The 14110-nt window shown below is 40.7% G+C and overlaps 1 protein-coding gene across 1 annotated transcript in view; it reads left to right on the forward strand.

Moving 5' to 3' along the window:
* Nucleotides 1-10956: 10956 nt before the first annotated feature.
* CHM (CHM Rab escort protein) overlaps nt 10957-14110 on the forward strand; it is a 58441-nt gene continuing 55287 nt past the window's right edge. The window contains exon 1 of the mRNA XM_081336567.1: nt 10957-11016. Within this exon, the coding sequence (XP_081192693.1) occupies nt 10968-11016 (49 nt within the window). The 5' untranslated portion in view covers nt 10957-10967. The remainder of the gene's footprint in view (nt 11017-14110) is intronic.

Below are 14110 nucleotides of genomic sequence, written 5' to 3' on the forward strand. Positions count from 1 at the left end.
CGGTGGATCACCTAATAGCATAGCTAATATATAAAAGCTCTCTGCAGAAACACGGTATGAAAACACACAAGCCTAATTAAATGGATTTCAGAGGCTTGACTTTCAACAGAGCGACGATATCCTTTCCTGTAATTAAATGCATTGTATTAATATGTGCATAAGGCAAAATCAATAAATAATGAATTACTCCTGATTGTAATTGAATGTTTTCTTAATTTTATTGTCAGCCATGATAAATAATCAGTACTTTTATACTGCATTAAATTAATTAGAGTGTCATTTCTGCTACATACATCAGCAGCGAAGAAACAAAGTGACATCTGTTTCTAATGTCTCAAAGATGCGATATTCCTTATTAAGTATTAGGTATGGCTTCTTTGTTCCTGTGATTGGCAGCTCTGCTGAAGAGGCACAAGTTGGAGGTGGGGGAAAGCCAGAGAAAATAGGATTTGCATGCAAAACAGGTAAGAAACGCTGATTGACATTCCACCTTCTGAAGGCCAACATCACCTGCAATCTTGCAAAAGACTCTGATCAACTGATAGGATCTAAGCCCATGTTTTATTCCCATATCAACCTGAACAAGCGAAGGATTCACACATCACCCCTAAGCCAGTGACTAGTTTTACACACCCCAGGAAACAGTAACATACAGGTAGTCCTCAATTTAGAACCATTTGTTTAGTAACCATTTCAGGTTAGAACAGCCCTGAAAAATGTGACTTGTGACCATGTTTCACACTTACAACTACTGCATGGTCATCTGATCAAAATTCAGACGCTTGGCAACTGGCATGTATTTATGACGGTTGCCTTGTCCCGGGATCATGTGATTCCCCTTTTGCAACTCTCTGACAAGCAAAGTCAATGGGGAAGCCAGGTCTCTCTTAGCAGTGGAAATTTTGGGCTCGATTAAGTTCCATATACTATCAGAAGAATAAGAAAGCAAAGCTGCGGAAAGAAAGAATAAAAAAAACAGAAGCATCTGATTTCCTTTGCAGCAAACAAGCTCAGTTCCAAAATTATCCCTTACTCTACGATTACAAAAAGGAAAAAAAAAACTTTTTTCTTTTATCAATTTTTTTCTAAACCCACCACCACCACCACAAAATTGTAAGTGCATTTTTTTCTCCATTCCATGCAAAATATCTATAAGGCATTCCCAGTCAGTCAGAAATGTAGCTCTTATGTTTTCTGAAATTGAGGAAGTCAATTTAACCATGTTTACAAGTTCTACCATCTTCCTCAACCGTTAGTGTCAAAGTTTTGAGCCTATAGTAGTCTTGGTGCAATTGTCACGTGCTCCAAGCACTTTCCCTCTGGTTGTTACTGTCTTTTGCCAGACTTCAAAACAAGGACAAGCCACAAACCCTGATCCCAAAGTTCTGCCACCTAGTGAAATGAGAAAGCAATTGCGGCTTTCCATTTCAGAGGCTCCACAAAACTCACTGCCCGGAGCTGTGTGCAGTTCCCTGACATTTGTTGCAAGGAGGAATTGTTTGGTCAGCATTCTGCCACAGCGGACAACACTGAGCAAGACAAACAGGGTGTAGCACGTGCTGTCTGCATTCATTTACTCCCTGTGTTCATTTAGGCAGCAATCATTGTTGCAAACTAATGAGAACCCCTGGAATTATAAAACAAAATACCGTGAAGAGCATGAAGTAGGAAGTTTCATCATAAAATCTTCCAGTTTGATTCCCCTGTTGCACTAAACCATGATTTCTTGCGTAAAGTTCACAAGACTTGAATGAATTTACACATATTAACAACTGATTTTTAGTTCAAACTCAGCCAATTCTCTAATGCTTCTGATAAAAGAAGCAGTCTGTTGGCTAAATATGCTCACCTGTTAATCCATGATTTGTTTAACCTTGATTTTTTAAAATAAACCACAGTTGTATTCTCAAGCTAAACTCAAACCATATTTGCCTGTTCAGACAATGTACCCAGGCTACACCACTTCTACTGTCAAATACAGGTAGCCCTCAGCATACAATAGAAGAGTCGTGGTGGCACAGTGGTAAGAATGAAGTATTGCAGGCTAACTCTGCCGGCTGTCACCAGTTCGATTCTCACGGTTCAAGGTTGACTCAGCCTCCCTGGCATTTTTCCAAAGTCAGTTAAATGAGGACCCAGATTGTTGGGGGCAATACACTGACTCTGTAAACCACTTAGAGAGGGCTGTAGTAGTAGTAGTAGTAGTAGTAGTAGTAGTAGTAGTAGTAGTCCCATCATGGTTGGTATCAGGCTATTTGGAACTTGAAAGGAATTCAGCCAAGTGTGTTTTTCATGGAACCTTCCTTTGTGATGGGGCAAGTTCCTGCTTCTTTTGATATATGTAATTTTAGATATTTTCATTTTGTTTGGTAATTTTACATGTTATCACACTCTATGTAAACCTTAGATACCATCATATCTTTTTGCAATTCTAAGATGTTATGGTGTTTTGCTTAATTTTAGATACTACCTTATAACCTAGATATAGATCACTCGTTTTGTGTTTCACCCCCGCCCGCCCCCTGGATTCTAGTCAGGTTGCTTTATAGATCTCTTTTAATTTGGTCATACTTTTTATTTACTGTCTTCTCAAGGTAGATTTGTAAGTACTTACAGAGCACTCATAGACACCTTCCTTGGCCTGGTCTTAAAAATGGAATAAACAGACGGGCTGAGATGAGGACCCAGATTGTTGGGGGCAATTAAGCTGACTTTGTAATAATGCCGCTTGGGGTGTGTGTGAAAGCCCTAATAAGCAGGCATATACATAGAATGAAGGCTACTGCTAAGCTTGTAAGCCGCCCTGAGTCTTCGGAGAAGGGTGGGATATAAATGGAATTAAAATAAAAAAAATGAAAGGCAAAGCGATCCAAGAACTTCGGCAGCTGAACAGTTTCAATTTAGAGCCAATTTTTGCCTCAGTGCATGATGGAAAATATCTCCCTCATTTCTTTCTAACGGCTTTCTTGCGAATGGACCAGAAGGTGGCTCTTTACACTGGTTAAGGAAGGACTTTGGAGGTGACTGTTTACAAAAGCCTTTCCTGATTATTGTTTTTTTTTAGTTTATAAACTGAGTGTTGTCTCTGAAGCCACCCTGAGCAAGTTGGTGAAATGGTTTAGCTTCCATCGCTCATCCTGTGTCCCAGTTTCAGGTACGTACCCATAGAAGGAGGTAAATGGGAAATTGTAGCTGTTCCAAAGCTTACTTTAGGATCATTCTAGTTTTCCACGTCTGTGTCAGTGGTAAGAACACAGTTCAGGTTGTCCTCGACTTACAACAGTTCATTTAGCGACCGTTCAAAGTTACAACAGCACGGGAAAAAATGACTTATGACCGTTTTTCACAGTTACGACCTTTGTAGCATCCCTATGATCAGGTGATCAAAATTCAGATGCTTGGCAACTGGTTCATATTTACAACGGTTGCAGTGTCACGTGATCCCCTTTTGTGACCTTCTGACAAGCACAGACAATGGGGAAACCAGATTCACTTAACAACCGGGTTACTAACTTGTCAACTGCAGTGATTCAGTTAACAACAGAAGCAATAAAGGTCATAAAATGGGGTAAAGCTCATTTAACAAGCGTCTCACAGAAATTTTGGACTCAGTTGTGGTTGTAAGTTGAGGACTCCCTGTTTTACAGGAAGTCCTCCATTTAAAACCACATTTCAGAGCAGAATTTTCATTGCTAAGCCAGGTGGTTGTTAAGCAAATCACACTCAACTTTACCTCCTTTTTTGCCAGGATTGTTAAAGAAATCACTGCAAGCTATTAAGTGAATCACAAGTCATTAAGCGAATCTACCCCCCCTCCCATTCACTTTGTTGGAAACCGGCTTGGGAAAGTTACAAATGGCAATCATAGGGTCTCAGGTTGCAGCCATGTAAATACAGACTAATGGCCAAACACTTTTAATTAAACATCTTTAATATAAAGGGAATACCAATATATATGGCTGTTCGCTCAGCAGCAAACTCCTTTAATGGTAAGTCTGTTTTTCTGGATAAACATGCTTGTGGGTGCTTGTAGACTGAAGGGAATAGTTTAAACTTTGCAGCACTGCAAAGACAGCACCTTTTCCTAAAAAGAAAAAGAAAAAAAAAGTGGAAGGCAAATGCTTAATGCAAACACAACCCCCTTTTTAAAAAGGAAAATCTTAATTTGTGCCAAAGCAAAGGGAGTGTATTATTGGGAGGTGATTATAATTGACAATGTCATCAAGTTAATCATCATAATTATTATTTTTGGTAAGCCTTAAAAAAGAAAAGAATCCCAATGTCATTTTAATCTTTCTCTCATGCCATCGTGCTCAAAGCGTTTACCTGCATTCTTAAGTTCCTAAACTTTTCAACATGCAGCTGTCATCTTTAAACCTGTTTTGGAAAGAAAAGGGAAGGAACAGGGTTTTGCTCCCCCCCACAAAATAAAATTTTCTGACTTGATTTCTGTGTGTGGTTTAGACCTGGTTTTGAATGCACACAGAGGTCTCAAAGTGGCTCCTGTGACAATCGCATTTGTTCAGGCTGCAAGCCTATGGATGTTTGTTTTTTCAAAGCAAATCCTATTCATTTCAGTGGATTTTACTCCCAGGCAAGTGAATATAGAATTATAAATCCTGTTGAATTGTGAGGTTTTCTTACAAGTCATCATGCCATAGAAATGGTTGAAAAACATGAAATATAAGTAGTCCTCACCTTACAACCGTTTCTTTAGAGATTGTTAAAAGTTACAACGGCACTTACAACTTAAGCTCACACTTATGACCATCACAGCATCTTCATGGTTACATGATTAAAATCCAGGTGCTTAGCACATATGAGAATTGCAGGGACATGTAATGACCATTTGTGACTTTCTGATGAGCAAAGTCAATGGGGAAGCCAGATTCACTTAACAACCGGCTTCTAACTTAACAATTGCAGTGGTTCACTTAACAACTGTAGGAGGAAAGTTCGTAAAATGGGACAAAACTCACTTAACAATTGTCTCACTTAGCAATAGAAATTTTGGGCTTAGTTGTGTTCATAAGTAGAGGACTACTTGTATTGTACACTGCCCAGAGTCATGCTCGTGAGATAGGTGGCTAAATACATGTGAGGAATGAATGAATGAATGAATGAATGAGCAAGCAAGCAAGCCCCCAAAGTGCTTTTTCCAAAAGGCAACTGAACTTCGTTTTTCCTTGAAAATGTTTCGCTTCTCATCCAAGAAGCTTCTTCAATTCTGAAGAAGAACTGAAGAAGCTTCTTGGATGAGAAGCGAAACGTCTTCAAGGAAAAACAAAGGCCAGTTGCCTTTTGAAAAAGCACCTTTGGGACAACCATGAACAGAAAGACTGAGAATCTCCATAGATGTCAAGCAAGCAAACTACGGTTAAGCAAGCTGGGGGAAGGCAACCAACATTTTGCAGAGAAGCAGGTCAGATGTGCTATTCATATTCTGCCTGCGTGATAGATCAGCATTTTCAGCTGGGTATATCTGTACAAAACCATTAGCTGTGGTTCAAGAAAGACTTCTTTGCATGTCTTTACAGCTTTATGTTTATGGTTTCTCTTATGCAGTTAAAAATAGTGAAACCTCATTTCACTTGCCTCTATGGATCTCCTTCAAATCTTTTTCGTGGTATGTATTTTCTGATGGAGCTTTTAAACTATTTCATAATTTTTTTAAAAAAGATGAGATCCTTTGCTTCCACCTTTCTCGAAATGACAATTTTCTGTCTAAGTGAAAAATAATTAATGTTTTATTGCCTCCCTGACAATTTGCAAACAATATCTATTCCAGCAAGCCGGCCTGGCCTGATAGATTTGGGGTTTTATTTGTAGATCTGGGGTTTTATTTGTTTTATTGTTGGTTTATTGTATACTTACTTTGCTCTGTACACCGCCCTGAGTCCTCCGGGAGAAGGGTGGTATATAAAACGAATAAATAAATAAATAAATAAATAAATAAATAAATAAATAAATAAATAAATAAATGCAGTTTGTGATGTCCCAAGAATAGACTCTATCGTCCCACAGTTTAAAATACACACTTAGAAAAATTCTTACCGGATGCAGATTCTTGGCTAAAATACAGATAGTCCTTAATTCACAACCACAGCTGGGACCAGGATTTCTGTGGCTAAGTGAGGCAATGTTTAAGTGAGCTTCACCCAATTTTATTAACTTTTTTTTTGCAAAGGTTGTTAAATGAAACAAACAGCCATTAAGCAAATCCAGCTTCCCCCCACTGACTTTGCTTAACTATCTAGAGAAAATGATTAAAAAAAAGTTGGGATGATAATGCTGTTTTTTATGTGTAATGCAATGGTCATATATGTGTAATAGATTAGCAGGGGGGAAGAATCTGCAGAAATGCCCCTTAGCCTCCACATGGCATCGTAAATTAAAATACTACACTTTAGCTTTAAATATTTTGCCAAAATTATCTTCTCTTTTGAAAGAAACTACAAAGCAAATTCTCTTGGTTCAAAGGAAAAAAAACAACCACCCAAATCAGGAGAAATTTTCCAGTTCCCGTCTGTACAGTACAGCCAATTTGGACCCTTCTAAATATTTCAATCTGTTGGTGCAGAGGCAATAACATAGCAGAGTGATACTTATTAATAGAGCAATAACACTTGCACTTATAAATCAAGGTTGGTGAATTATCCTCGTTCAGAAATCGTGATTTACAGCTCAGCTTTTCCATCCTCACTAAAGAACGTCGCATTTCTCAGGCAATTCCATTTGCTATCCGTGGCTTCCTTCCTTGCCGTTTCTGAAAGAAATGTCATTAAAAAACACACCGACTGGGTGCTGAAAAGATGGCACAGAATAGTAATGTGTGTATAAGGTGACCGGGAGGACACAGTACGGCCCAGTTTGCTATCAGTTTATGAAGAAGGGGGAAAGGACCTTAACAGCTTTCACAATTTCCTAGGCTCCTTTCAAATCACACAACAGCTAATTCCCGGTCCATGCTAAGTTGTAATGTAGTTGATTTAATTCTGGGTTGTTTGTTTACGAATCTAGTCCCGACTCACACACTGTACAAGGAGACCTCGACTTAACAACGGTTCATTGAGGGATTGTTCAAAGTTACAACAGCATTGGATAATGTGATTTGCGACCATTTTTCACACTTACAACCTTTGCAGCATCCCCACAATCACACGACCGAAGTCCAGGAGCTTGGCAACTGCTTCATATTTATGACATTTGCTGTGTCCCGAGGTCACGTGATTCTCTTTTGCAACCTTCCGACAAGCCAGTGGGGAAATCGGATTCACTTAACAACTGGGTTACTCACCAACTGAAGTGATTCACTTAGCAACGGTGGCAAGAAAAGTCATAAAATGGGGCAAAATTCGCTTCACCAAGGTCTCACTTAACAACAGAAACTTTGGGCTCAGTTTTGGTCGTAAGTTGAGGACTACCTGCATCTAATCGTGGTAAGTCATGGTTCAGGCTGTTAGGTGTTTGTGTTTCCAATAGAAGAGAATATCTGTAACTTGGTGTTGAACTGTGGAGTCCTTGATGCTGTCTCTGAACTTGGTTGTTTTCTTGCAAACATTTCACTACCCATTTTACGAGCTTTTTTTTTTGCCACCGTTGCAAAGTCAATCGCTGCAGTCGTTAAATTAATGACATGGTAGTTAAAGTGAGTCCGACTTCCCCATTGACATTACTCGTCAGGAAGTCGCACAAAGGGATCACGTGACCCCAGACACTGCAACCGTCGTAAATAGGTGCTAAGTGTCCTGATTTTGATCACGTGACCCTGGGGAAGCTGAAATGGTTGTAAATGTGAAAAACGGTCATAAGGCACATTTTTCAGTGCTGTCCTAACTTTGAACAGTCACCAAACGAACCGTTGTAAGTCGAGGACTCTCCGTACACTGTGTGATCCTCAACTCATGATTGAACCTGCCATAATATGTGCAGCATATTTGTTTTGTTTTTTATTGAAAAGTTTTAAAATACATTTTTAAAACATATACCCCATCTACCTCACCCCTCTCCCCATCCCTCCCATCCCAACACACACACCCCCGACTTCCCAGAGCCGAATACAGGGTATTACATCATACAATCTTACTCTAAAATATTCTAATTACTATAATTACTCTTTAAACCCATATTTGTTGTTTTTGATAGCTGGGTTTACACCTTGTAGTTTGACTGAGGTGGCATTGTTAAGCTTCACCAAATCCAATTCTTATTTCCGAATAAATCATAGTTGATATGGTAAAATCTATGTTTAACAGTCAAATAGGCAAAATAGGCAAATCTATGTTTGCCATGATTAGGATGTAACAGCAAGTTTGACTCCTTCTTTTCCGACAGGACAATAATGCCACTAGTTGTGGAATTACTGCATAACTTTGTCTCTTTCTGAATGAGACGGAGACAAAAATACTTATTAGACTGAGTCATGAAGCTTCCTAAGGCTGAAAGTTACTATTTTGATAGTAACGATACTAAACATTTATCAGTGGATCAACTGAAACACACTACAAAAACATCCTTCCTAATTTCCTCCCTCCCTCCATGAAACTGTATTTTATGTAAAGCAACTGCCATATAATAATGGAAAATTACTTTTAAAGAGAGAAGCATCTGAAAGTTACAGGGGGAAGAATTGTTGGTTTTTTTTTTAAACAGATCCCTAAATCCAATTTTGCATGTTTTATTGTCGCACGTTGTTCATCACTCCACACATACTAATTAACTGCACTTGTTTATTCGAAGGCTATCCCTAGATTACAAATGCATCCAAACGTGTATTGATAAAAGATAAAGATAGGAAAGAAAGCAACTGTAAGGTAACTGAATGAATGCAAAGGGCTATTCCCCCCTCCCCCAGTGTAATCTTGCTCCTTTTTGTATAGGTTTAGGTTATTGTAATCCACACAGGGGCTTGTTCAGTGTTTTTGAATATGCCGTCTAATTACAACGCTCAGCCTTTATGTTTGTTTCCAATGCATAGGATCTATTGGTAAAACGAATGTCATTTTGCGGTCTGTTATGCAGAAAATGTTTAATCCAGTGTTTGACTGACTCTGTTAAATCTTTTTTATTGAATGTGCTTATTCGTCCGTGCAGAATTGAGTATGCTCCTTTTCTGTTACTATGACACTGCAATTAAATAGCTAAAGGGGTGGTGGTGGGGAGACTGTAAGACATTTTTCTAATGGGCCATGCCATAGCTATAAAAGTTATTCATACCTATGTTTTTCCCCTTCTCTCATTCTTCTCCTCCGTGAGATTTTATCCAGTGATGGGGGTGTGGGAAGCAAATATTCTGGCAAAGCAGGAAAAACAAATCCTGCAGAAAAGAAACGTGGGTGTCCATTTGGCCATGTCGGCTGCTCCTGAAAACAGCTTTTTTTCCAGCTCAGTGAGGAATGACTGTCAGGATGAAATGAAATTGCCTTGATGGTAGTTTTATGGATAAATTTAACAGGATCTAAGGAAAGTTCTTCGGCTTTCAAACGGAGATGAGCACCGGCCCCTAGAGTTGGAAACGACTAGCACGCATGTGCGGGGGAACCTTTACCTTAAGGAAAGTTAGTTGTTCTATCCAGAGAAAAACTCAAAGAGTTGGAAGATTTGGAAGTCTTCTACTCTAATAAAGGAGAATATTTGTAGGTCAGACTTGAAATGAGGGATCCTTGGTGCTCTCTGTGCCTGGTTGTTTTCTTGCAGATGTTTCATGACCCAAACTAGGTAACATCATCATTACTAGCACTGATGATGTTACCTAGATGGGTAATGAAACGTCTGCCAGAAAACAACCCAGCTTAGCACCAAGGACCCCTCTTCTTCCACTGCCTCTGCCCACCTGGGTCCTCTGGAAGCTGGGACTTGCAGACTACTGAAATAATCTTTCTTGTTGGTTGCATATTGGTTGTTCCAACAAAAATTCAAAACCTTTTTTTATTTTTTAGGAAGATGGTAGTTGCTCAAGGTAATCAAATGGGAATCACCATTACCGCACCTGTTTTTACAATCTCTTTTGCGGTGGTCATTAAAGTGAACAGAATAGTCTTCTTGGAGATCTTCTAGTCCAGCCCCCAGCTCAAACAGGAGACCCTATAACCATTTCAGACAAGTGGCTGTCCAAGCTAGCTTGCTTTGCACCATTGTAGTAATATGGGCTCTTTGGCCATCGTAGAATTGGCTTGCTTTAAATTTAAGTTTATAACTTATAAAACACACATTAAGGCAGAACCCTGAGCATTTTATAGCTTTGTACAATGTATGACCTTCAGGTTAGACCAGGGGTCTTCAAACTTGGCCCTTTTATGACTTGTGGATTTCAATTCCCAGAATTCCTCAGCCAGGCCTGGCTGAGAAATTCTGGGAATTGAAGTCTACAAGTCATAAAAGGGCCAAGTTTGAAGACCCCTGGGTTAGTCTCTGAAGCTGTTTGCATGATGGATAAGGGAACAGGTTGATGGGCACACCTCTATGTAGCAGCTACGCTCCTTGGAATTGTGGCTCCATAATCAGATTTAGAGGCTTGCTCAAGTCTTGTTAGGTTGTCAAATCTGGACTAGATGCTGCCATTTGGGATTGACAGAAAAGGCATTTCACAAACAGGGCAAACGAGAGTTAGTTTGGTCTAGTCTAGTGGTTAAGGCACTGGGCTAGAAAATGAGATGGCGACTTCAAACCGTCCCTTAGCCATAAAAAACTGGCTGGGATGACTTTGGGCCAGTCCCTCTCCCAGTCCAACCCACCTCACAGGGTTGTTGTGAGGAAAACAGGAGGAAGATGTGTTGGATACGTCTGCCGTGTTATTTGTAAAAATAAAAATAAAGGCAGAATACGCTGCAGGCGGCGAGTTCGAAGACGAACTACGCTCCCCACAATGCCCCGCGAAGGAGCATTCCGGCCGCCTCTCCGCCTCGACTCACTTCCGCCAGCTAGCGGCCGAGGTATCACGTGACCGCGGGCGAATTTCCCCTCCCAAGATGGCGGACCGCCTGCCTTCCGAGTTTGACGTGGTGGTCATAGGCACGGGTGAGGGAATCGCGTGAATGTAACGTGCGAATGGCTGGCGGGGTAGGGAAGCGTGTCCGAGCCGAGAAAGGGATGCTGCCGAGGTTGGACCAGGGCGAGATTGGCCCGGACTTTGGACGCCAAGGGGACAGAGAGAGAGAGAGAGGAAGCAGCTTTGGAAATGAACCCGGGTCTTTTCCTGGATCATGTGCAACCCCTTGTAGGGCGTGGACTACAATTACCATCGTCCCCAGCCAGTCCAGGCCGGAAGGGGAGACGATGCCAGGCTAAGAGTGGTCGCTGCATCGTTGAGAGAAAAGGGCGGGTGCTGGTGGCTCTTGGGTTTATTATTATTATTATTATTATTATTATTATTATTATTATTATTATTATTATTATTATTATTATTATTATTATTATTATTATTATTATTATTATTATTATTATAGATTTATGTGTTGGCTTTACTCTTTAAGTCCAGGCGTGTTCAGTCTTTTGGCTTGCCTGGCTTGCACTGAGGAGGAATTGTCTTGGGCCCTATAGTGTGTGTGTGTATGTGTAATACAGAACAACAGAGTTGGAAGGGACCTTTGAGGTCTTCTAGTCCAGCCCCCTGCTCAAGCAGGAGACCCTACACCATTCCAGACTAATGGCTGTCCTGTCTCTTCTTAAAAACCTCCAGTGATGCAGCACCCACAACCTCTGGAGGCAGGTTGCTCCACTATAAATTATATAATATTGTTAACAGTTTATGATCTTGCTCTAGGAGGTGCTTGTACTGTTCTACATTGCACCCCTTTCTTCTATTTTTTTCCCCACAGCCAAGGGATGGGGTCGGTCCAGGCTGAAAAAGGGTGATTTCAATTCTAGTCCAACCCTTCCACTGTCAATGAACCACACTGATTTGTGTTTCTGACAATGGTAGGCACATTTGAGAATCCTTTAGTAACTGTCTCCCTAATGTTACTCTTATTAGGACAGTTCTAACTGTATAAGGATAGAAACAGCTTAAATGAAATCTGTCTGTCTCAGTGTCAACTCCTGGCAAGGGCCTGCAGTTTTCTGGGCAAGAAGTGGTTTGCCATTGCCTTCTTTCTAGGGTTGAGAGAGAAGGACTGGCCCAAGGTCACCTAGCTGGTTTCATAATGGTGCCTTCTAACCACAGCACCAAATTGGCTTTCCAGTGGAAATGGCTTGCCTTTTTTCATTGCTGAAAAAACACAACCCAAGTGGCTTGTGTCTAAGGCGGGATTAGAATTCATGGTCTCTGGGTTATTTGTTAATTTACCACTACATTAAACAGGCTTTACAAGGGAAGTGGTTTGCCATGGCCTCCATCCATTTCCATTGCTTTCCTGGAGTTGAGATGGAGAGACCGGTCCAAAGTTCCTCAGTAGGCTTCATGTCTATGGCAGGACTAGAACTTATGGTCTCTTTAACTCAGGGGTCTTCAAACTTGGCCCTTTTATGACTCATGGACTTCAACTCCCAGAATTCCTCAGCCGGGCATGCTGGCTGAGGAATTCTGGGAGTTTTGAAGTCCATGAGTCATAAAAGGGCCAAGTTTGAAGAGCCCCTGCTTTAACTGCTGTACCAAACTGGCTTCTCCTTGCCTGCAAGTCAGTCTTGACCTCTTGTGACTGCCTGGAGTAGTCTCTGCAGTTTTCTTGAGAATGTTTTTGGAAGTGTTCTGTTATCGTCTTCTAGAGGTGACTGGTTCAAAGTCACCCAACTGGCTTTGCGCCCAAGGCAAGACTAGAACTCAAGGTCTTCTGGTTTCTAGCCTGGGTCCATAACTACCATATGAAACTGGCTATCTTAGGCAGAAGAAAACTTGGGATGGGTGGCTTGGGTTTGTGTTTGCTCAGGGGACTAATAGAGTTAATCTGGGTATTTCCTGGGTCCTAATGAAAAATCGGATGGATGCGTTGGACAGATCATGAACAACCTCACACAATTCTGAGTCCTCGTTTTTCTTGTCAGTTTCTGGAAAATACACCTTTTCTTTCTGTAACTGCATTTAGTTCATTTGCTCTAATTACTTTTCATGTTGGGTCTGAAAGTACTACGGATACAAATTCCTTTTGATTTTTGTTTTGTTTTGTTTTAACATAGTTAATATGGATGACAAATGTTTTCAGGATTTCAGCCAGGTTACAATGAATCCACAACATGCAGTAAAGTGAAATAAAACTGTTTAAAAAATAAAATAATAAATTATTTGCAATTCCAATTATCTGTCTGCACATTTTTTTTTAAAAAAATTGGATCTCTACTTTGTAGAGTACTGAGCATATAGTTCTTTGCAGACATTAACAGAACCCAGGCATCTCATCCGGATGAATAATGCTATTATCAGTAGCTAGCTATAGAAAAGCTCTGGGTTAAGAGTGCCTGACAAAGACATTAAGCTATGGTTTGTTGAACCAAATGTTATTGAATAAACCACGCCTGCCTGAGGTCGTGCAGTATGCTTGACTAAAACCGGCTGAAAAACATTTTGGATTTACATGCTTTGTGAATGCAGATAATTACAGTTCATTCAAACTTTAGTAAATCATGAGTTAAACTGGGATGTTTTGTTCACTGTTCCCTTTATCCATCCATCTATCCACTCATTCATTCCTTTTTCTCCTTTTCTCTATGTACTTGGTTATTTCTGAAGTGCCTAGTGCTGATTTAGGGACGCGGTGGCTCAGTGGGTTAGGACGCTGAGCTTGTCGATCAGAAGGTCGGCAGTTTGGCGGGTCGAATCCCGAGTGCCGCGTAGCAGAGTGAGCGCCTGTTACTCGTCCCAGCTTCTGCCAACCTAGCAGTTCGAAAGCACGTAAAAATGCAAGTAGAAAAATAGGGACCACTCCGGTGGGAAGGTAACAGCGTTCTGTGCGCCTTTGGCGTCTAGTCATGCCGGCCACATGACCACGGAGACGTCCTCGGAGAAGCGCTGGCTCTTCGGCTTTGAAACGGAGATGAGCACCGGCCCCTAGAGTCGGAAACGACTAGCACGCATGTGCGGGGGAACCTTTACCTTTACCTTTAGTGCTGATTTACCTATCTATTTTCACTTCATGACTATTAAAAATGGGAAATCTGTAGGATCTGTCATACATGAACA

This window comes from Vipera berus (genome assembly GCF_964194415.1).
Source record: "Vipera berus genome assembly, chromosome: 11".
Lineage (NCBI taxonomy): Eukaryota > Metazoa > Chordata > Lepidosauria > Squamata > Viperidae > Vipera > Vipera berus.